The 25468-nt window shown below is 37.5% G+C and overlaps 2 protein-coding genes across 2 annotated transcripts; both read right to left on the bottom strand.

Annotated features, from left to right (window-relative positions):
- Positions 1-9064: 9064 nt before the first annotated feature.
- On the bottom strand, positions 9065-10559 carry LOC149255980 (putative LRR receptor-like serine/threonine-protein kinase At5g48740). Its single transcript, XM_089457352.1, has 5 exons — positions 10417-10559; positions 10259-10327; positions 9961-10150; positions 9661-9793; positions 9065-9542 (listed from the first exon to the last, which is right to left on the bottom strand). Exons 1-5 carry the CDS (start codon positions 10466-10468, stop codon positions 9204-9206), a joined length of 783 nt encoding a protein of 260 aa, XP_089313478.1. The 5' UTR covers positions 10469-10559; the 3' UTR covers positions 9065-9203.
- An 11-nt stretch (positions 10560-10570) lies between these two features.
- Positions 10571-21389, bottom strand: LOC149255979 (putative LRR receptor-like serine/threonine-protein kinase At5g48740). Its single transcript, XM_089455172.1, has 13 exons — positions 21201-21389; positions 13941-14496; positions 13341-13825; positions 13142-13259; positions 12971-13042; positions 12583-12651; positions 12430-12495; positions 12205-12273; positions 12044-12112; positions 11855-11923; positions 11526-11597; positions 11194-11378; positions 10571-10824 (listed from the first exon to the last, which is right to left on the bottom strand). The coding sequence occupies exons 1-13, from the start codon at positions 21292-21294 to the stop codon at positions 10571-10573; spliced, it is 2178 nt and encodes a 725-aa protein (XP_089311298.1). The 5' UTR covers positions 21295-21389.
- Positions 21390-25468: the final 4079 nt, after the last annotated feature.

Here is a 25468-nt window from a genome sequence, read left to right as displayed (position 1 = left end):
GCTACCACGAACCCCAGATAAATCAACTCCTTCTGCAAGAAAGTGCATTTCTTTAAGTTTACCAGCAGTTTGTTCTGCTGCAGCTTTTCGAACACCCTTCGGATATGCTGTAGGTGGTCTCTTTTCGTCCTGCTGAAAATCAAAATATCATCCAGATAGACTATTACAAATTTTCCTATAAACTCTTTTAACATCTCGTTCATCAATCTCATAAAAGTGCTTGGAGCATTACTCAATCCAAATGGCATGACCAGCCATTCGTACAGTCCTTCGTTGGTCTTGAAGGCTGTCTTCCACTCATCTCCCTCTCTTATCCTGATCTGATGGTACCCACTTTTCAGATCGATCTTAGTAAAATACGCTGCCCCACTAAGACAGTCCATCATATCATCCATTCTAGGCAAGGGAAACCTGTATCGAATGGTGATCTTGTTTATGGCCCGCGAATCTGTGCACATTCGCCATTCTCCCCCCTTCTTGGGTGCAAGGACTGTAGGTACCGCACAGGGGCTTAAACTCTCTCTGATCAGTCCCTTGTCTAACAGTTCCTGCACTTGTTTGCGTACCTCCTCATTGTCCTTGGGGCTCATTCTGTACGCTGCCTTGTTCGGTAAACTTGATCCGGGTATAAAGTCAATATGGTGGCTGATGCTCCTCTTGGGAGGTAACTTATCAGGTAACTCCTCAGCCGCAATATCATTGAATTCTTCTAACAACTCCTGGATCTCCTTAGGCAATTCTGACCTTTCCACGCTCAGTAATACTAGCTTCATCCTCCTTACCACTGCAAAATTAATCTCATTTTCTTCAATCTGTTTTATATACTGCTTTCCTCCAAGTAATAATGCTTTTGTCCCACTGGATTCAGCTGTATCTTCCTCCTTGATGGGTACAAGTGTATGTTTGACCCCATCCTTCGTAAATTTATAACAATTTGTTTTGCCATCGTGTGTCACCTTCCTGTCATACTGCCATGGCCTTCCGAGCAGTATGTGACACACGTCCATTGGCATGACATCACAGACCACTGTATCGTGATACTTGCCAATGCGGAACTCCACTTCACATTGTTCATCGACCAACAACTGGTGTCCTTTCTGCAGCCACGACACCTTATAAGGTGTGGGGTGCTTCAGCCGCTTCAACCCCAACTTTTCCACCATTTCCGTGGCTACCAAGTTGTCAGTGCTCCCGCTGTCTATAATTACCTTACAGCACTTTCCATGCGACTTACAAACTGTCCGGAATAGTGCTTTCCTCTGGGTTGTTTCAGCCACTTCCTTGGTTGGCTTTATCAACACTTTATTCAAAATTAAAGCTTCCCCCGTTTCTGCCATGTCTTCCACTTCCCGGGGTTGTGCTTCAGCTTCTTCAGGCTGTGCCATCATCGTTCCCCTTTGACCAGCTTGTTCAGCTTCTGGACACTCAAAGGCTCTGTGCCCCCATTTGTGGCACCTGTAGCACTGGACATTCACCCCTCTTCCGCGGCCATTCCCTCGTCCTCTCTGGTATGACCGACCTCCTCTGGTGCTATCTCCTTTTTCGGCTGTCCCTGAAGCTTTTGAACTGCTGCTTTCTTCGCTGTTTGCAGCACTCTTACCTCTTCCGTAGGACTGTCCTCGTCCTCTGCTACTTCCTCTCCCTCTTCTGCTGTTCTGTTTTCGGTTAATCTTTTCCTCCGCCTTAACAGCGCTCTGAAAGGCTTCTTCAATATTCCGGGGAGAAAGAATACTAATTTCATCTAGTATCTCCATCCTTAATCCATTTACGTACCTTGCTGTCTTTTCTGGGTTATCATCAGTATAACCAGCACGTAAATTTACCCTGTAAAATTCTTCGGTATACTCTCTAACTGTCATCCCTTTTTGTCTTAGACTCTGCACTCGCCGATATAATTCCACCTGGTAATCTTTCGGCAGAAATCTGCCCTTCAACTTCGCTATCATCCTGGACCATAGTCGTATCGGCGTCTTGTTCATCTTCTTTCTGTCTGCTTGGACACTGTCCCACCATAATAGTGCGTGCCCCTTCAACTTAGTGGCAGCGAACTTAACCCTCTTATCCTCACTGACTTCTTCATTTTCAAAATATTTATCCAGTTCGCTTATCCAGTCCAACAGGACTTCTGCAGACAGACTGCCATCATAATTTGAGATTTCTGTTTTTGGCTTGCTGCTGGCCATCAAAACCTGTCGCAGCAACCTCAATTCTGGAGCTTCCTCATCAGACCCTTCTGCAGCTGTCATCACCTCCTCTTCACTGGTGTCTCCCAGTTCTGGGTCTCTTCGTCTACCCGCTTCTACTGCTTCCAAGCGAGCTGTAAGAACTCTAATTTGCTCTCGCAATCCTTCATTTGCTCCTCTACGTGCACCTCTTCCACGTCCTCGTCTTGGCACTTGTCCTTCTGCCATCTTCTCTTAACTAAAGAAAACTGCTCTGATACCAATTGATGGGAACCCAGCCCACGTGGCCCTCACTCCCGCACCTTACGTGGACTTGTGTGATTATGTTGTAATGAGATATTTGTTGATTGTGTATTTATGGATTAGGTGATATTTAATCACCCGCCTGTACCTCTCCGCCTCTCCACGCTCCACCTGTCCGTCTCGGGATTTGGCAAAACCCTAATCCTCACTTGGCCCTTTTCTCTGGATTGTTCGCGGTCATTCGGTCATTTTCACTGTTTGTTTGTTCTCTGTGGTTATGCTTTGGTGTTCGGCTCTGTGCATGAGTTTTGTTACTCTCTACAATGCTCCGCCCTCTGTGGCTCTGTTCTGGTATTCGATTCTGCTTATGAGTTCTGTCACTCTCTGCAATGCTCCGCCCTCTGTGGCTCTGTTCTGGTATTCGGTTCTGCTTATGGGTTCTGTTCAGAGGTTCGGCTCCGTCTCGGTGGGAAGCTCAAAGTTGCAGCTCCGTCTCTGGTTTCAAACCATCGTCCAACTCCGTCGATTCAGGTAAGGGTTCGTTGCATGCTATATATTCTTATCCTCAACTCGAATGTTCGCCTAACCCTTCACAGCTCCTTTGTGGTTAGGTTGTCACTGAGCATTCTGCGGCTTATGGACCTGGTTACAACTGGTAAGGTTCTACACCGTCTGGTCTTTCCTTCCTCTGTTTTGTCTATTCGGCTTTCATTGATTATTTACTATTGCATGAGTTTGTTTACATCCGCGACCCTAACAATGTATGTCACCGTGATTGCAGGCAACTGGTTCCGTGGCCTTGCAGGGGATTCGACCGCCTATCTTCCGGGTAGCTCTGTTTCTATTTCGCCTTTTTCTGTGGCTTTTGGTCTGCACGGTATTTGTTTGCCATGGTTTTCTGTATTTCGTTTATGAGTCAAGTCTATGTGAGGGTTCGACCCACTTTGTAATCTTCAGAGGGTTTCTGTGCTATTTGTCGATAAATGTTTCGGTCCTTTGCTTTTTTTGTCACTTGGTCATTCTACAGCCGTGCTTGGATAGCCTTATGAGCTCTCGCTTGCTTGGTCGTTGGCAATGTTATGTCTGGATAATAGTTATACACAGCAAATGTAATTATTTTTTGTGGGACTTCGGTGTTGTTGCTTAACTGTGGTTTGAGGACCGTGGTTCTTCTTGCTTGATAACCCGACTCCTTTCGTTCTTCACTTGACTTCGGCTTCGGCTGGTTGTGAGACGCTTGTAACTGGATTACCCTGTCACTGTGTTGGCCTGCAATTTATTTTCATGAACAGAACTTGATGTATGTGTGCGTTTGCCTCTCGGATTAATGAAATTTTGGTTACAATACTACTTTGCAATGGATGTATGTAAACAGTAAATGGAAATAGATGAATTGTGCGTGGATGCTGTGTGAAACTCTGTCACGGTTCGTATTTATAATAGATACAATGATAAGAATTCTCTGTAGATGCAAGATGTATTTTCGAGGACATAAAATCACAATCTGTAAATTTATTTAGGATGCACTGAATAATATATATGAAGGAAAAGAATGGTATTCTGCTATTTCTCTTGTTTCAATGTCGCACTCCAAAACCTTTTACATGTATTTTTCCTCTCTTCTTATACAATAGCTCAGTGGTTAGGTAATTGTTAGTTAGTTCCAGATTACAGTTACCTGACAGTTACTCCAGTTACATGATTTGGCTATTGTTAGTTTATCTGTTCTTGCTGTCTCGTAAGAGTTTGATGCTTTACAATGATTTATGGTCTTTTGTCTAATTTTCTAATAATCTTAATTCAAAACCTATAACTACAAGCCCTTAACAATTATAGTTAGGACCTGTTATTACAACTGAAATAGAAACAAGTTAACAAGTCACTTAAGCTAATAAACTAAATGCTGTAGTCTAATCCTTAAAGAACAAAAATGATAATAATAATAAAAACTAAGACAGTCTTGCTGTCCTTCTGTAGAAATATTCACTTCTCCCAATCTTCTTCAGAAACCTGTTCTGCCTCTTCTCGGTCTGTGCCCTGTCGACCAGATGCTCCTGCATCACAGACTCCCTCTGAAAGGTAACCGTACCCAACTCGGTAGCACTATACCTCCCATCATCTCCAAACTCTATGTTATACTTGAGGTCTTTCTCATCAAAATCACTAAAGAGATATATGTTCCCAATCACATATGGAACGAGGCACCACTATCAAGATACCACACACCTCCCATTATAGTGTTGGTCATGCATGCAATGAGAGTGAAATCAAGTTTGAATTGTGAAGCTAGAGCTTTACCTGCTGCAACTACTGCAAGCTCCTTCTCTCTTTCTTTCTTCTGTGGGCAATTCATGGCATAGTGCCCGTGCTCGTGAAGTGAAAACAATTGACTTTCGACAAGTCCATCTTCTTGTCGCCCGCCTCGCCTTGGGATTTCTTTCGCTTGGCCTTATTTTCCTTACTCACTAAGGGAAAGTCCTCTTCCACTTTCTTGGAAGAGGCCCCATCTTTGGTGTTCTGTCGAAACTCCTCTTGTACTAAATCTGACCAGAGTCATTCCCAATTTGGCAGCTTCTCCATCCCATTGATAGATTCATAATAACTATGCCAACTCTTGGGAAGTCCTAGAAGATCTAGGCTCACCATATCGTCCTTGGCAACAGTGATTCCAACACTTCCAAGCTCATCTTGAAAATGAGTGAACTTGGTCAAGTAATTTTGAATTGAGTCGCCCGCCTCCATCTTGATTTTTCAAAGTTTGTCCTTCAGTGCCAATTTCATTTGGTCAATGTTGTTCTAATACAAGTTTTTTAATGCTTTCCACATAGCATACGGAGTTTCCTTGCTATGGAGACTCGAGACAATCTGGTCTCGAACTCCTTCAAGGATTATCCGCTTGGCGATCGCCACACACTTCTTCCATTCGGCTAGATTATGTGCATATGATGTTGTTGGTTTAGGAATGTCTTGATCAACAAATTCCTTCAAGTCATTATCCTCTGGCACAACCTCCATTCTGTCCCTCCAGGCTATATAATTGGAGTTTCCTTCTAAGGCATGCTTGAGCTGCAAACTGTAGAACGCCATCTACTGATCCTGAAGTATGTACTGCGAATTCGAATTTCAACTGTAACCCAAAACTCAAAATTTTGAAATCTCTTCTAGTATAATGTCTTCAGCGCCGATACTATATATATTTTCCAGTAGATTCACAACTCATGTAATTTCCAAAAACACAAGACAAGAATCTACTATACTCTTTATAGCGAAAGCCCATAAAGATCAATGAAAACAATAATCATTAAGAGGAAGATAATCAATTACACACAACATAATATTTATCGAGGGAAAACCACAACTCAAAACCCATACTATCTATATTGCATTAATAAAAAATCCAAGATGAGAATATAATGCTTGTTCTCACAAGAACAATTCTTGCACAAGTATAATCAACTCTCAGCTCACAAGCTAGCCCAAACGAAATCCTTAGCCTATTTTGTAGCTCTCCAAGCCCCTATTTCCTTGCGCAATTCCTATGATGAATAACCCATATTTATAGAAAATTCATGCTTCCAAAACTACACAATCCTAATTAGGTCCTCTTCTTGATTGCATGCATGATATTTACAACTCAATAAATCATACAACTAATAGTACATTGTCCTTGCACTCTAATATCAATTTGGTCTTTCTCAGAACTGACATGCATGAGTTTCCAATGAGTGAATCTTCAGTTATCTGGAGTAGCTTTTGTGGATGCGCCAGTGCACTAACTGATTGTTAATCCTCTGCTAGTTCAACAAACAATTTTTAATTAGTTTAACTGACTATAACTCAGTAAAACTGAGTTATCTAATTACAACTCAATCTGAACTCATATTCAACGCCTAAAATCTAGGGAGAACATATACATGACTTCCAAAAGACTTCCAACTCGAAATTCCTAAGCTAATTAAGTTGATTAAACTTAATTAACTATTTACAAGTTGCTATGAGAATAGAATTCGATTTTAATTCACAACTTAATTCAAGGACAAATTAGATTGGAAATTCTGAATTCTATTTTTAACATTTCTTGTTGCTATTTTCAACATATGAAGTTGAAGGTCATGAAGGCAAAGTTTATAAATTGAAAAAAGCGTCTGTGGACTCAAACAACCTCCGAGAGTCTAGTATAGAAAAATTGACAGTTATATGATCAAGAATGGATTTAGCAGAAGCAACATTGAACTAATATTGTACACAAATATAAATGAGCATGGTCAAATTTTGATTGTTTGTTTGCATGCAGATGATATGATTTATACTAGTGATCTTGAACTAGACTAGTTTAAAGTACCAATGAGAAAGAATTTGAAATGATAGATCTTGGTCTTATGAAATATTTTCTTGGCATAGACACTGAGCAACCAGAGAAGGAATTTTATTTGTCAAAATAAATATGAAAAAAAATTGCTAAAAATATTCAAAATGGAAAGTTGTAAACCTGCTCCTATACCAGTAGTGATAGGTACAAAGTTAAGTAAGGATGATGAACGATCATATGTAAATCCAACTCTGTTCAGAAGATTGGTTAACAATATTATGTATCTCACAACTACAAGATCAGATATTATGCATGAAGTTAGTCTGATTTGTAGATTTATGGAGTCATCAAAATAATCACATTGAAAAGTTAGCAAAAGGATTGTGAGAAACATAGTTAGAACTACAAATTGTGGCATATTATATGAAAGCACAAAAAAGAAAGATTTGGTTGGTTACAGTGATAGTAATTTTGTAGGAAGTTTGGACGATAGGGAAAACACTTTTGGTTATTTGTTTCATCTTGGTTCAGGTGTGATATCATGGACATCTAAGAAGCAATCTATATTGACACTTTCATAAGAAGAATAAAAATATGTAACAGCGACATCAACAACATGTCAAATAGTATGATTACGAGGACTTTTGATGGACTTCAGGAGAAACAAGAACATCAACAAAAGTTTATTGTGACAACATCTAAGTCATTGCACTACCAAAGTATATTGTGTTTCATCAAAAGAGAAAACATATAGATACAAGATATCAATTTTTAAGAGAACTTGTGAGCAATGGAGAAGTTTATTCAAATCCTTGTAAATCGAATGATCAATTGGGTGATACATTCACTAAGCCATTAGAAAAAGATTTCCTTGAGCTTGATAGAGGAAACTTAGGTGTTGTGAAGCTAGAGGAGACTTAGAATAGCAAGCATGTTTGAGTTGTGATGAGTAGTGTTTTAGTTTACAGGTCGTAATTAAAGGGGAATATTAAAATTATCTAATTATTCCAACACACAGAGTAGTCTATATTAAGAGTGTGAGTTAATTTGAGCTAGTGTGACTTAGTTCGAGTTCTGTTTATATTTGGGAAATCCAAATTTAGTGTGGGTTTGCATGAAAATGTTGGCCCAAGTGAGCTTTAGTTGAGTGGTTAGTTAGAAAGCATAAATACCCCACATTGAGATCAATTATAATCAATCAAATTTGTGTGTAATAGAGAAAAATACAAATCATGTGTTTTGTGTGTGAATTTTTGTCTTGTCCATATTGCCTTTCCAACACATATGAGAAAGATTAATAAATATCCCAAAGGATTGAAAGATGAAAAAGGAAAATTGAAGCTTAATTGTGAAGGGATTATTTGTCTGCCATTAGTTAGTTAATCATCGAGCACATTCTATTAATTTTTTTCCTAAAAACAAAGCAGATCAGAGGGTGCCTGTGCTCTTTTAATTTAGTGTGGGTTTGCATGAAAATGTTAGCGCAAGTGAGCTTTAGTTGAGTGGTTAGTTAGAAAGCATAAATACCCCACATTGAGATCAATTATAATGAATCAAATTTGTGTGTAATAGAGAAAAATACAAATCATGTGTTTTGTGTGTGAATTTTTGTCTTGTCCATATTGCCTTCCCAACACATATGGGAAAGATTAATAAATATCCGAAAGGATTGAAAGATGAAAAAGGAAAATTGAAGCTTAATTGTGAAGGGATTATTTGACTCCCATTCGTTAGTTAATCATCGAGCACATTCTATTAATTTTTTTCCTAAAAACAAAGCAGATCAGAGGGTGCCTGTGCTCTTTTAATTTCTAGGACGAAATTTTTATGGGGCTTATACGAACTAGAGTTAAATGCATATAATCTTATGCTTATTGCGAAAGTGGCGCTTGTCATTTTGTGTGCTATGTGTAAGATACAACCAACAAAGTCTAAATGCAAAAACCTTTCATTGCAATGGTCAGTTTGGATTTCATTTTCAATCCTTTTTCACTGTAGTTTCTGGGAGCAGAGCATACACGAATTTAATGGTAACAATATGAAGCACCATGTTTTTCTACTAAAGCATCAGATTGTTACGATTGTTTAGTTCGAATAGAATTTCGTTTTTAGCATCATTATAATTGAGAAGAACTTAATTTTCATATTTCAGTACAAGTTATTAGTTGTGAGGCAACGGGGATGATCTGGGAATGATACTCATACCTTCACATTCGTTGTTACTTCAGAATCCGAAAGCATTGACTCTAAGACAAAAAGGAAATTACTACCTCATTCAAATTTATTGCAGGATTATACAAAAATATAAAGTTTGAGAAAGATAGTATTAATCAACACCGGCTCAAAGTAGTTCACATGTTAGATGCTCCCATGGAAGTGCTATACATAACAATTTTTATAAAGAAGGTTAAACAATCTTTAGAATTAGAGTTCTGTTCGCCCCTCTCGTTCGATCCGTATCTGCGAAGTTATCTTCCTTCATTTGGCATGTTGGAGCTGTTATCGCTCCACTCCATTCCTTCGCGTTTAGTTGAATTCGCCTCGCCAGTCAATGCATGCCCATTTTGGATACCATTCTCCTCTGCAATTGAAATAGAATCATTATCCTCTTGTTTGATAGCCTCTTTGAGCTCTGCCACTACCTCACTCACAGGCGGCCTAGAAGACGGTAAAGCCTGGACACATCTCATGGCTGTTTTGGCAACATTAATCATGGATTTCAGGCAGTAATCTCCACACAACCTTTTGTCTATGACATCTATTATTTTGCCACCATTTTCATCGGTCTCTAGTAGATGCGGTGTCACCTGTAACGCGATGCCGATACTCATGGTTAGTCTCAAGCAGAAGATGCACTACTGCATATTCTGTTCTCAGTGTTGTTAAATATGTATATTTTGGATGATTGATAATAAGGTTCCTTACCCATCGAATTATGTTAAGTTCTTCTTCAGGTAAATTTGTATCTATCGGTGGTCTACCACATATGATCTCTAACAACACCACTCCAAAACTATACACGTCACTCTTCTCCGTCAACATTTGAGTGTTGTAATATCTGGCAGGATAAAAACAAGTGTGGTGAAAAAATCATATGTACTCTTAATTATAGATGAATTCCTTTAAAATTAGGTGACAAATATGGTGAAAAAATCATATGTACTCTTAATTATACATTGAATTCCTTTAACATAAAGAATTTTGCAGAGAGAGTAAGTTATATACTCTGGATCCAGATATCCGAACGTTCCTTTCACTGTCGTGGTAACATGAGTACCCTCTTCATCCGTTGTCACCCTCGAAAGACCGAAATCGGCCAACTTCCCATTCAAATTGCTATCCAAAAGTATGTTGGCCGTCTTGATGTCCCTGTGAATTATTTTTGGGGTGCAACACACGTGCAGGTATTCCAAACCTTCACATAAAAATCGGAAATCAATCAGATGAGATACATCAATAGCTATTTTACCTTTTAGATTGTACATATCTACTGTATTTCAAAATAATTAAGAGAAATAATTACCCTGTGCTGCATCTAAAGCTATTTTGAGCCTTCTTTTCCAATTCAGATATGAATTTTCTGCACGAGGACCTGAAAAAGAAGACAACAACCAAATGTTTGTTGGTTACCTTGGCTATTTTATTGACTGAAACAAACATATTTTACATTGCATAATTTACCATAAAGGTGGTCTCGTAGGGATCCTCCTGACATGTGTTCGTAGATCAGCATAACTTGCTCGGTTTTGTTACAGTAGCCCAATAAAGATACCAAGTTCCTATGGTTGATTTTAGAAAGAAGATCAACCTGCTCATGAGATATATATAATAATAGTTAGGGTGCAGCCAAAAACTGACATTGAACCGTATTATATCTAGAATTACCTCTTGCAGCCAAAAACTCTTGAATTCCTTGTCGGGAGAATAAGGATAGCACTTTCACCGCTATAACTTTTCCATCGGGCAATTTGCCAAAGTACACCGAACCAAATCCCCCTCGCCCGATTTCCCTTCTAAAATATTCTGTGGCAGCTATCACCTCATCTAGAGTGAAGGCACGTGCATTTGACACCATATTCATCAAGCGGTCTGCAAATCGTTAATGGAAAGTACAGTTAATAATAGTAAAAACACAACGATTTTCCATTTATTGCTTACAATCCTATATATTATAATAGAGTATATCTTGGCCACCTTTTTCCCCAAAAAATAGTGGAAATTTTTAGGATTTTGATGAAAATTTGGTAGAAATTTTAGGAAATCTGAGTTATAATTATTAAGCTTTCAGATTTCAGGTGTTCAGAAGTTAAGTTTTTGATGGTGCTTGATAATGTTAAATTTATTTCTACTGTCAAAAAAACCATAAAAACATAGTCTGACTCCAGCAAGAAAAACTTTCCTAACAAAATTGTAGGCTCTGTACCCGAAGCCTATTATAATAAAATTTCTAATACTTACCTTGGTTCAAGAAATGTTTGCTTTCAGTAGAATAGAATTTTATTCTCAATTTTACAAATTTATCTACCATCAACGCGATGAATAGAATTCCCAGGACAACCATCAATTTCATGTTTTCTTTCCTGTTTTCCTTGTCGAGATTACATTCCCTCTTACCCACCCGTAGGTAGGGGTTTCCCGAGTAACTGCAAAACACCGAAAGACATTTTTCCATAAATTGAATTAATTAAAATTTGAAGTTCATTCAATATAAATATAAAATATAAAATAGGATTGGATCTTAAAACAAGTTTGTGTACGAGCATAAGAAATATAAAATAGGATATTATTACTTGAGTTTCAACGAACAATTAAGGAGCAGGCGATCAGGAAATACACCGCTGAAATTATTGTTTGCTATATTTCTGTGTGACAAAAAGTTGAAACAACTGAGTCAATATTTATCGATTAACTGTATTGAATTTTGAAAAACACTTCTAAAAATCAAATAGAAAAAGAGGGAGACGTACAATTCTTGAAGATTTTGTAAATAAGGAAGCCACCACTTAACATCACCATTCAGTTTATTGTTTTGTAAATATCTGCATGGTCAATTTTGGTTTTGTGAAATGAACAGCTGAAAAATTCCACAAAATGAAAGTTGTGTTTAAAAGGTATTTACAGTCGCTCCAATTCGTTTCCAGGGACCAAAATTGGCATTGGTCCAGTGAATTGATTGTCATTGAGAGACCTGTTAATTTCGACACAAACATTCAGTACAAAAATTGTTAATTAATTCTACTTAATTTTGAATAAAAGTTTGACCAAAAAACACAAATTAACAATAAAAAGAGAAAAGACGTCAACGTACACTTCTCGAAGACTTTCTAGAGAAGGTAGCCAGTCAAGAGTGCCATTCAAGTTATTGTTTTGTAAATTTCTGCATAGTAACCAAAGTTAATCTTTGATTTATGAAAATATATGGCAACAAAAGAACCCACGAAATGGAAGTTGTGTTGGATAGTAACTTACAATCGCTCCAATTTGATTGGATAGGCCGTAATTGGCAGTGGTCCCGTGAAGCCATTATGGTCGAGAGACCTGTTATAATTTCAACACAAATAGGTAAGTCTCGCACAGATGATTATCCAAAAGCATTGAGTACAAATTTTACTAAATAATTCTATTTGGTTTTTGAACAAAAACTTCAAAAAAGTTAAATAGAAAAAAGAGAAAAGAGAAAAGAGGCAGACGTACAACTCAAGGGCATAGAGTTTAGATAGAAACTCAAGAGTCCCATTAAGGTTATTGTTTTGTAAATATCTGCAGAGTAACCAAAGTAATTTTTGCTTAAATGTATAGCAACAAAAGAACCCACAAAATGAAAGTTCTCTTTTAGGAGAAACTTACAGTCCCTCCAACTTCACTAAATTGGTCAAATCTGGCACTGGTCCAGTTAAGTGATTATCGGCAAGAGACCTGCTAATTCCAACACAAAATGGTAAATGCTGCACAGATGATTAGCAGCTGACATAATATTCAAACGAATAGGTAAATGCTGCACAGATGATTGGTGCCTCGTATAATAATCAGGCATATCATGTTCCCTTGAAAAGCCGAACCAGAGTTGTATATTCCCAAGTGGAAGACTCACAGACAACTAATATTTTTAACACACTATCAAGAATATCCCCAAAATACAAAACTAATCGTGATTCTGTTATCAAACACGAGGACATGAACACAATTTAGAATGCCCATGGAGAATTTCATAAAAAGAGGGTCTAATTTTGCTTACAGATTAACCAATGCATCTAGCTGTGCAATCTCGTAAGGCACCGCTCCCGTAAGATTCCTTCCCGACAAATTTCTGGCAACAAGAGTATCATCTTGGCATGTTACAATTTCGCTTATATGCCTCGTGATTTCACGATTTCAGCAGTAAAAGTAATCGAAGAATTTAACTTACAGTTCAGAAATGCTGCTGTTATCACAGCTAATTCCATCCCACGGTATCAAATAGCAAGGATCATGAGAAATCCAATCTTTTATGTCAAATCTACTTTTGATAGCGTTAAGAGCGTCAACTGCATTTTGAGAACATCGTTAGGCGTGGATTTGTAATATTGTAATTTACTTATGAGAAATTTAGCGAGGGCAAGTCTTACTCTCTCCAGAATATGTTGGCTGGTCCGACAGATATACCCCGTAACACTCGAAAGCGTTGATTATAGGAGGAAGGGTGGAGTCACTGCTCTTAAGCAGATCTAAAAGTTTTGGTGCAGTATCTGGATAGATTGTGAACTCTTGAGCAGAATAATTTCGCCTCAAAGTAATGGTTTCACCGTCACGCTGTAAGACACCATTCACGGAGACCGAAAATGATCTAGATTGAGACATATTCAATCTCTCGATCTCTGCAAAATATAACAGCAGTAATTTCCGATCCGCGTGAGATATTAGTTTCCCATCGTATAGTTGCAATGTAATCTTGCCCGGGTTGTTTACAACCCATGCAGTTTGCAAGACAGCAGTTGGAGGAAGGTCATTGGTATTTTTTGTTGAAATAGGCTCTTTCGAACTTATACTGTGTAAATCTGAACTTGCTTCTAAATCTGATCTCCAGATGCGGTCGAATTTATCCTGAGGATACCTGCTCAATCAACCATCCAAAGCTATGCATGTCAAACATTACCCAAAAAAACATGGCGACCATCCAAAGCTCAACCGCACTAAATTGGTTCAAATAAAAAGTTCACAATGTTCACCTCACTGTCGAATTTCCACCCACATCATATCTTGATAATGTGACCAAGATTGTTCCTGGCTGAGCGTTTATATACATGCCCTCTTGGAGCCTCCTCATCTCGATCGCAGAGATACATGGATCATCCTCATAGTCGGATCTGACCAAACAAATGTACAACTCTCTGCCTTTAGTAACCAATATAAATTCGTGCAAAATTGGTATATCCGGATCTAATGTAACATTTCGCTGAGCCAGCATATCCACTGTCTCAATAGAGAAAGTGAAGGATTCTAAAAATTCAAAAGGGAAAGTGAAGGATTCTAAAAATTCCCTAGGGGGGAACCATAATCTTAAGAGGTAAGGCACGTCAGGGGCCACTGGCAACTGATAGCAAGACTTGTAAAGAGGTTTTGGGAAATAACGGAAACTATGCAAGTATGACCCATAGGCTTGCTCACTGAGGTCCCCTATTTCTTCTGACTGACCGACATCTATGTAATGAGCATCAGTTATCCATGTTATATTGTTGTCCGCCGTGTGATTCGTTTTTGCTCCACAACTGATACTCAAAAAGTCTGCACGCCGCAAGAAAATAAGAAACAAATCAAATATCTTGTTCCCCAAATCCTAGAAGAGTCGTTCGATATAAAATGACGACTGTAAAAAGTAGACGAAAGAGAAATACTGCAACGTTGCATAAAGGTTAGAGCCGGATACATGAGCCTGTTGGATGTTTTTCTTTAAATGGGGATGGGGAAAATACCAAAAACCCAATGTTCAAACACACAGAGGCAATGCTCTGTTTTACCTCCACAGGATTTTTATGCACAGACAACTTAAAAAAAATTCACTCAGAGAAACAGAGTATTTCACCACCACTAAAACATTCTATTCATTAAAACTAATACAAACTTCATCCTCTTTTACTGAGAGGGATTTACCACTGTAAAATCATTTTCATATTCACTGCTGTGAAAAACAACTTACTGCTGTAACAAAGGTTTACATGAGCTTACTGCTGTAAAACAAAATTTACATTCACTGGTGTGAAAAACACTTTTACATGCTGCTGTAAAAACAAAACTTACAGAGTTACAAAAACTCGCTCCACCATTATCTTTATGCACTGCTGTGCAAAACCACACATGGTTTTTCCCTACACCAAAAATTACATCCTCTGGTTCTATCTTTTTTACACACTGCTGTGTGTTCAATACATACCACACATAGTTTTCGCTTCACCACTCTAATTTTACTCTACTGTGAACTCACACTAAAACCTCCCGTGTGCCATCCCAAGAAACAATGGTCAACACAGTAATAATTACATACACCTATCCCATACAGAATTTTTGTAATAAGTACATACGCCCATACCTTTTCATAAAAAAAACTTACGAACTCTATGTAAAACTTTAATATTTTACCTACCACTATGACATTTCATTAAGACGTATGGTCAACCAAAACTTAGATTTACTCCACGCAACATTTAATATTTGCCGTCGGGTGAATTTCAAACATTATGCAATTTGGTTTTGGGAAGCCATCGGGTCCACTCCATCGCATCGCAACTTTACTCATGTCAAAGACCCCGACTCTATGACATTGCCGATAGCGATGTGCCGATGCGATATCGGCGATCGCTTATCGCAAACACAAAAGCTTCTTTATAACTCCTTCACTTTGACTTTGCCGATGCGATATCGGCGATCGCTTATCGCAAACACAAAGGCTCCTTTATAATTCCTTCACTTCATTTTGCCGATGCGATATCGGCGATCGCAGTTGAAATTATATTTTCAACACTCCCCTTTAATTTCAACTGTCGGGCATTCAATCATACCCAAACACTTCCTCAAAAATTCAAAGCTCTTCTGATCCAATGGCTTTGTCAAAATGTCTGCTACCTGTTCCTGAGTACTGCAATGTTGTAAACTGATTTCTCCATTGCTTACCAATTCTCTGATGTAGTGAAACCTTGTATCAATGTGTTTCGTTCTTTTGTGAAACACTGAATTCTTTGACAACGCAATAGCTGAGCTATTGTCACAAAATATCACTGTCGCTTTTGCCTGCTCTTGGCCTAAGCTTCTCAACATTCTTCTCATCCACACTGCTTGACATGCTGCTGCTGTAGCTGCCACGTATTCAGCCTCTGCTGTAGACAATGCTACAATGGACTGCTTCTTAGAAGCCCATGAAATGGCTCCTGAACCCATATTAAAAACATAACCGGAAGTGCTCTTTCGATCATCTACACTTCCAGCCCAATCGCTATCAGTGTATCCAACTAAATCTGAATGTTCTGAGGCATGATATAGGATTCCAAACATTTTAGTGCCTTTGACATACCTCAAGATTCTTTTTGCTGCCTGCCAATGTGCCTCCTTTGGCCTCTCCATGAATCTGGAAATTAAACTAACAACATACATTAAATCAGGCCTAGTTGCTGTTAAATACATAAGGCTGCCCACAATGCTTTTGTACAAGCTAGGATCAAAGTCCTTGCTGCTGTCCTCTCTGCTGAGCTTTAATCCCATCACTGTGGGAGTGATTGCTGCCTTGCATTCTTCCATCTTAAATCTGCTCAAAATTTGATTTACATATCTTGCTTGTGATATAAAAATTCCTTTTTCATTTTGCTCTACTTCTATGCCTAAGAAGTATCTCAAGAAACCCATATCAGTCATTTCAAATTCATCCTTCATGACTGATTTAAAATTCTCAATAAGATAAATATCATTTCCAGTGAAAATAACATCATCTACATACAAGACAACAATCAAAATTTTACCATCCTTTTCCTTGATGTAGACTGTGGGTTCTCCTTCACACTTGTCAAATTCATTATCTAATAGATATGAATCTATCCTACTGTACCATGCTCTTGGCGCTTGCTTCAGCCCATAAAGAGCTTTCTTCAACTTGCACACTTTGTGCTCTTCACCTTTCTTCTCATATCCGAGAGGTTGTTCCACATAGACCTCTTCCATTAACACTCCATTTAGGAATGTTGACTTCACGTCCATTTGGTAGACTTTCCATTTGTTTTGTGCTGCTATGGACAGCACTGCTCTCACGGTTTCCATTCTTGCAACCGGGGCGAAAGTCTCCTCATAATCTCTCCCGTACTGCTGCTTGTAGCCTTTGACAACCAGCCTTGCTTTATGCCTTTCTATCTTGCCTTTACCATTACTCTTGGTCTTATAAACCCATTTCACACCAATGACTTCTTTGCCTTTTGGTAGCTCAACCAAATCCCATGTTTTGTTTCTCTCTATGGCATTAATTTCCTCATCCATAGCTTCTATCCATTTCCTATCTTTGATTGCATCCTCAAAATGAATAGGATCATCAACATGACAAAACAAGGCAAATAAGGAATTCATTCCTTCTTCATAAATGTCGCTTAGATTTCTAAACTTCTTACCTCGTTCACTTGGTGTGCAAGTGCTTGAAGATGCACTTGAATTTCCTTCTTGTGGTGTGCTTGGAGAAGCACCCTCATTTATCCTTGATGGTGTACCTTACTGTCCTTGTGTTGGCGCTGCTGTTTGGGGATGTACTTCAACCACTTCCTCTTCATCCTCATCATGAGACAAACAGTTTTTAATGTTCACTGTTTTCTCTATGCTTCCATCCCAGGCTTCCTCCTCAATGAATTGAACATCCCTGCTTACAAAGAACTTCTTGGTAGATGGGATGTACAGCCTGTAGGCTTTGGATTCATCACTGTATCCAATGAAGATGCATTTCTCCCCTTTGCTGTCCAACTTCCTTCTTAGCTGATCTGGTATGTGTGCATAGGCCACACACCCAAAAACTCTCATGTGGGTGACTCCTTGCTTTCTCCCACTCCATGCCTCTTCTGGCACCTTGTTCATGACTGCTTTTGTAGGACACCTGTTCAATATATAAACTGCACAATGTACAGCTTCAGCCCAATACTCATTCGGCAAATGCTTTGCCTTCAACATGCTCCTCGCCATATCCATGATGGTCATGTTCTTCCTTTCAGCAACTCCATTTTGCTGTGGGGTGTACCGAGTTGTAAACTGTTTATGAATTCCATTTTCTCTACAAAATCTTAGGAATTCCTTGGAGATATACTCACCTCCTCTATCAGTTCTCAAAACTTTTATATGCAGCCCGCTTTGGTTCTCCACAAGTGCTTTGAAATTTTGGAATTTCTCAAACACTTCACTTTTGTTTTTAAGGAAATATATCCAAGTTTTTCTTGTACAATCATCAATGAATGTCAAGAAATATAGGCTGCCAGCTAATGATGGAGCTTGCATTGGTCCACACAAATCTGAGTGGATAATCTCTAAGGGTGTCTTTGCCCTTATACTTTTCCCTGATGGAAAAATCTCTCTATGTTGTTTGCCCAATATACAACCTTCACAAAGGCTGTCCGGCTTCTCTATCAATGGTAATCCTCTTACCATTCCTTTTCTGCTCAACAAATTCATACCTCCAAAATTGAGATGTCCAAATCTCAAGTGCCACAACCAATTCTCATCCTTTGGCACGCTTTGAAAGGCCTGTTGGGTGACTGCTGCCATTTCCCTTTTGTTCTTCATGTCTGCCCTGATTCGGAGAGGGAACATCCTGTTCCTTGTCATCTTCACTTCAGCAATGCATCTTTTGCTGGGTGGTATATCCATGATGGTGCACACATCATTTTTAAAGAAAACATTGTACCCCTTATGGACAAGCTGTCCAATACTCAAGAGATTACATCTCATTCCGGGGACATAGTATACATCTGCTATGGTTTTCCTTTCTCCTTGCTTTGAAATTATTTTTATTTCTCCTTTTCCCATAACAGATACTTTACTTTCAGTTCCTAGTGTGACTTCTGATTTCACATTTTTATCTAGAGCAGAAAAGAAGGCTATATTTCCAGTCATATGGTTTCTGCAACCTGAGTCTAAAAACCATATGTCCTCACTATGTGTTTCAGCCATGTTACAAGCTAATAAGACATTTTCTTGACTGTTGTTTTCTCTTGTAACATTTGCATTTTGTCTGCTGTTCATATCATGTTGTTTCTTTCTACAATCACTAGCATAATGTCCATACTTTTTGCAATAATAGCATTGAACATTAGATTTATCATACCTTTGTCCTTGAGCATGATGTTGTCCTCCTTGTTGGCTGTTGCCTTGACCTTGGTTCTGATTTGGATTGCTGCCTCTTCCTTGTGCATTTGATGGGCTGTTCCTTCCTCCTCTGTTCTGGCTTCTGCCTCTTCCTCTTCGGTTTCCTCTTCCTTGACCTCTTCCTCTTCCAAAGGACATCTGGGTCTTGAAGGCTTGCTCTAGAGATGAGTTTTCATTCCTACTCAACCTCTGTTCATGTGTTATCAGTGATGCATGTAGCTCATCAACTGAATAGCTTGAGAGATCCTTTGTCTCTTCAATGGTGGTGACTATGGCATCGAACCTTGAGGGTAAGACCCTCAATATTTTCTCCACTATTCTTCTATCTTCAATGGTTTCTCCATGGGTTCTCATTTGTGTGATTACACCAATCACATGAGTGAAGAATGAGTCAATGTTATCTGACTCTTTCATGTTCAGATTCTCAAAATCCTTCCTCAGCAATTGTAGTTTTGTTGTCTTCACTCTCTCCTTGCCTTGATAGGCTGTCTTGAGGGTTTGCCATGCTTCATTGGCTGTCTTAGCTGCTGCTAACCTTGGAAACATACTCTGGTCTACTGCTAGATACAACAACACACGGGCTTTTGAGTCCTTCTTCCTATTGTTCTTCAGCAGATCCTTCTCTCCCTGAGTTAATGCATTGAACTCAGTTTCATCTGCTGGTTCTTCAAAACCTTCTTCAACTATTTCCCATAAATCTTGGGAAGCAAGCAGGGCTGTCATAGTTATTGACCAGTAGTCATAGTTCTTCCCATTAAACTGTGGGAGCTGGGTGTTAAACAAACCCATACCAGTGCTTGTGCTGGCCATTCCTTGACTGTGTATTTAGAACAAATCACTGCTTTTTCAGCAACACAAAAAAAACTTTGAAATACCTGAATCCTTTGATGTCTGAGTCTTCTGTCTGACTGAGAAGTTTTGCTGCAGCAACAACCTTCTCCCTTCAGCTTCTTGAACACCTTCAAGAGCCTAAGCTAGCTCTGATACCACTGTTGGATGTTTTTCTTTAAATGGGGATGGGGAAAATACCAAAAACCCAATGTTCAAACACACAGAGGCAATGCTCTGTTTTACCTCCACAGGATTTTTATGCACAGAGAGACTTAAAAATTTCACAGAGAAAACAGAGTATTTCACCATCACTAAAACATTCTATTCATTAAAACTAATACAAACTTCATCCTCTTTTACTGAGACGGATTTACCACTGTAAAATCATTTTCATATTCACTACTGTGAAAAACAACTTACTGCTGTAACAAAGGTTTACATGAGCTTACTGCTGTAAAACAAAATTTACATTCACTGGTGTGAAAAACACTTTTACATGCTGCTGTAAAAACAAAACTTACAGAGTTACAAAAACTCGCTCCACCATTATCTTTATGCACTGCTGTGCAAAACCACACATGGTTTTTCCCTACACCAAAAATTACATCATCTGGTTCTATCTTTTTTACACACTGCTGTGTGTTCAATACATACCACACATGGTTTTCGCTTCACCACTCTAATTTTTACTCTACTGTGAACTCACACTAAAACCTCCCGTGTGCCATCCCAAGAAACAATGGTCAACACAGTAATAAATTACATACACATATCCCATACAGAATTTTTGTAATAAGTACATACGCCCATACCTTTTCATAAAAAAAACTTACGAACTCTATGTAAAACTTTAATATTTTACCTACCACTATGACATTTCATTAAGACGTATGGTCAACCAAAACTTAGATTTACTCCACGCAACATTTAATATTTGCCGTCGGGTGAATTTCAAACATTATGCAATTTGGTTTTAGGAAGCCATCGGGTCCACTCCATCGCATCGCAACTTTACTCATGTCAAAGACCCCGACTCTATGACATTGCCGATAGCGATGTGCCGATGCGATATCGGCGATCGCTTATCGCAAACACAAAAGCTTCTTTATAACTTCTTCACTTTGACTTTGCGGATGCGATATCGGCGATCGCTTATCGCAAACACAAAGGCTCCTTTATAATTCCTTCACTTCATTTTGCCGATGCGATATCGGCGATCGCAGTTGAAATTATATTTTCAACAGAGCCTTTTCTTCGAGTTAGAATGTTTCAACACATACCTGGTTGAGCAGTGATCACATAGAATAAACTCAGCAAAAGCATTACTACGGGAGCTATCCATGCGGTCCATTTGCCATAACAAATTTTATCCATGGTGACACCAGTTTTCCGTAAGTTATCGAGAAGCAGTGGATTGGAAGAAGAATACGGACATATGGCCGCCCAGCTCAATCCAAGTTTATCTTTTACATATCATTTTTGGGCCGAGCCTCCCCTATTAAATAAGGATATCTTCCTCTGTAAATAATATAATAATAATAAAGTCAATAATATAATAATAATAAAGTCAACTTTGCAGTAAAGTGAGATAAATATTGTTGTAGGTGGAGATATATACAATTAGATTTTCAAATATTATTTAAATTTAATATTTATTTTATACATTTTTCAACTAAGTGCATATTAATTAAATTTAATATTTTATTTTATATTTTTTTTGTATTAATGTGAGTTGTTTTTTAACAAATTTTTAGAAGTTTTTCTGGTGGGTATTTCAGGTTTAATTTCTTTGAAATCTCTCAGGAATTTATTGAAAACGCAAGTTTATAAGAAATTGCTGCACAATGCAAGTGCCCTAAGGGTTTTTCAAGGTGCTGAATCTATATATACAATCAAAAAACCTGTTTAAATAATACAAATCAAGATTTCACTTCATATTTTTAAATTGGATTCCGGAAAATCCAAAAAATTACACTAAAAACAACTCCATATTAATGTATATTGCATTAATTTTGGGATGAGACCGCCACGAAGGTTGAAATTTAACCTTCATAGGGCCTTCTTTTCCTGTTTAAAACTTTTATATTGGAAGTTTTAAAATTTTGTATTTCACTTATGAAGTGTTCTAAAGTTTATCAAACTTATTTTTTGATGATTTATTAATTTTTTAATGTTATTTTATTATTTTGTATTAAATTGTGTTTTATTTGGGCTAGGATTTGTTAAGCCGCTACTTGGAGACTAATGACAAACTACTTGCCATAAATCTTTGGATGTCAAAATAAGCCTAGTCATGTACTTTTGACCACAAGCTAGCTAAACAATCATGCCAAAGTGTCTGTGACATCCATTTATGCATGGAGCAAGACTGCAAGGAGTAGGCGACATTAATGTTGTCTCTCCTCACACCTCCCAGACTTATGGTGTGAGAGTGATCTCAGTTGTTTCACATTAATAATTTGTGTTTCGATTTTTAAGAGCCACTTATCCTAATGTTATAATCATCATTCGGGAGCGACATTAATGTTGTCTCTCCTCACACTTCTCAGACTTATGGTGTGAGAGTGATCGGAGTTGTTTCACATTAATAATTTGTGTTCCGGTTTTTAAGAGCCACCTATCTTAATGTTATAACCATCATTGTTCCCCACTGTAAGTATATCTAGTTATCATTTTTCTTTTTATGTAAGGTTTTGTCAGGGTTCCAATTTTATTAGGATTGAAGTAGTTTTTAAGTGTGATTTTTTAGAGTTCTTGACAGATTGAGGAAAAAAATTGTGGCCAAATCTTAATTTGTGTTGTTTAATCTAGTTTTTTGACTATATATAGATTAAGAACCATCAAAAATCCATGGGGCAATTTGATTGGGAAGAGTTCCCCTGTGAAAATTGTGATTTCAATGAATCCGTGTCTAATAGTAGACAAATTAAATCGCAAAATAAACCAAAAAAATTTCAAAAAAATTACTCTTAAAAACTACTCGATGAAAATTGTTTTTACTTCCAAATAAGATAATAAAAAAAAAACACAAACCCCTTTGTGTTTAACCCAAAATATGATATAAACATTTTTACCAAAAATAATAACATGCTTTTGAACCTTTTCATTGGTTGTGTAATGGAGAACAATTTTTCATGTTAAATACGTGCGATGAGAATAGAATCAACATCAAAACCTTTGCGATAGATAAGCATCGTTTTTTTGGAAGTGCAGGGCATAGTCGGTGGAATATATTGGTGAAGACAAAATTGTGCTCACCACTACAGTTGAGTCTGATGAATTAGTCCATTCCTGCATGTTTGCTTCTCTTTACGTGCAATCCCCGTTACTGAGGTACGTTTTTTCAAGCTACACAAAGTCCATTTGAGTAAGTTGCATTAAAATGTTTTGGTGTTGGATTTAAGTAAATATTTTCTTGTAAATTAAGAGGATGATTTTCCATGTTCGTGGACTGTGCTATGGAAAAAAAATCATCTAAGCGGTTAATGGTGAGAAAATGGCTAGTAGATGGGAGTTTTTTATCACTTATTTTTTTTAGGTCTCCATGGTGTTTGAGATATTAATGCAAATAGGTGCCCATAATTGAGAGTCAAGATGGATCTAAAATGTGCATAAAATTAGCTATTACTGTTAATGTTGGTTTTTTTTGTATGTTTTGATATGGTTCATGTAATGTGTGTAGATTTCGATTGCTAGAAAGATCTATTCCTAAGGTTGCTGCCTACCAGATCATTAATGATGAAGTGGTGTTGGATGGAAATCCTAGATTGAATTTGAATTTGGCTTCTTTTGTCATTATTGGATGGACCCTGAATGTGGTAAGCTTATGATGTCTTCACCAATAAAAATTATGTAGATATGGATGAACACCCAGTCACTATAGGTCAGCATATTGAATCACCATGTTGTGTATTTGAATCGTTACATACACATTTACATTTTCTTTTGATTTATTCATTTATATGAATTGGTCAAAGATTGGAATAGAATAGCTAGAAACTAGCATACATGAGCCAACAAACGCATGCTCGAACACATTATATGTTTTAGTTTTATATGCAACACATGAGCCATAATATAATATTTGTGGCTGAAAATGAAAAATAGAGGTTAATGGAACGGAACAAATGATATGAAGCATATAGAAATAGATGAACCACAGATCTCCAATTCCTAGCCTTAACCAACCAATAGAGATAGATAGATCCCATCTCCATTGTCTAACTTTAATTAACCCAACTTTATTATTATTACTTAATGCAATATTTACAAATTTTACACTCAAGTCAGAACTTGAAAGCATGTATTTAAAAGACAGAATTATCTAATAAAGATCACAATGGAACTTATCTTAATAAAGTGATAATCAATATCACATTCCGTGGGACATGTTTGAAGAATCTAAATGAGTAAAACAATCATTGAGAACAAACTCCCAAAACATGAGCAAGAAGAATTTTTCCATAAGGGGAAAGAACATGAAGGAAGAAAAGGTTAGACAGTTCAAGCTAAGACTACATTGAATATCATCACCTTGTGACTGGTCCGGCAGGAGGCTAGTTGTAAAACTGGAGAGGAAGAGGAATTATTGGTAATAATATTTTTTTTCATTTTTAGAGGTTTCTTTTTAGACCAAATCGTGAATGGTAGCCATGTCATGATTATTAATATAATTTAGACTTATTTTAACTAATAGACATAATTATTTTTTTTATCTAAATTGGGTAATATAATTTTAAGCAATATTGTAAATTTTTATCAATTAAAATGTACTTTTGAATGCATTAAGGAATTTAGCACCCTAAAAAGCTTTTAAGGCACTCTAACTTTGTAGATTAAACAACTTAAACTTATGATTCTTAAAAATATCTATCAATTTTAGGAAAATTTGACCAAAAAAAGAGCCATTTCATATATTATTTAAACTGCTTGTATAATTTATGACGCTACATATCATTTTCTCCTAAAATATATTATATTAGTGTTACTCATGTTGTCAAATTGTTGTGATAGAATTGATGTGTAATTATAATAGCTCACTTGTTCCATGTCGAAGTGGAGAATGGATATCAGGCTATTTACGTTGTAATGGTGGGATCGTTTCAAACCATCATACTAGCAGGTCTATCATTTAAATGCAAATGGCTCTCTTGAGCAAAAATCACTAAGCATGGTCAATTTTAGGGGCGAATTTTAGCCCAAGGGAAAAATTTAAGGGGTTTTGCATTTTAGAGGGGCAAAATTTTTATAAAACACCCATTTGATATAGTTAGGCCAACTTTTATTTAAAAAATAATTGTTTTTTTCATTTTAGCCCCCAAAAAAAGGGGCAGCTAAACCATGCAAAACTCATTTGGCCCGATTCGCCTGGGTTTGGGAGGTTTAATTCTTGCAAATCGCCCATTTTTTTGCTTTGAGATGTTAAATTCTTGCAAATCGCCCATTTTCTAGTTTGGGAGGTTGTTAAATTCTTGCAAATAGCCCATTTTCTGGTTTGAGAGTTTGTTAAATTCTTGCAAATCACCCATTTTTTGGTTTGGGAGGTTGT

This window comes from Pinus tabuliformis, chromosome 7, assembly GCF_031772625.1.
Source record: "Pinus tabuliformis cultivar Carrire ecotype Pingquan chromosome 7, CPIR1, whole genome shotgun sequence".
NCBI lineage: Eukaryota > Viridiplantae > Streptophyta > Pinopsida > Pinales > Pinaceae > Pinus > Pinus tabuliformis.
The sequence above is the reverse complement of the archived record's forward strand: the minus strand, read 5'-3'. Positions and strand labels throughout refer to the sequence as shown.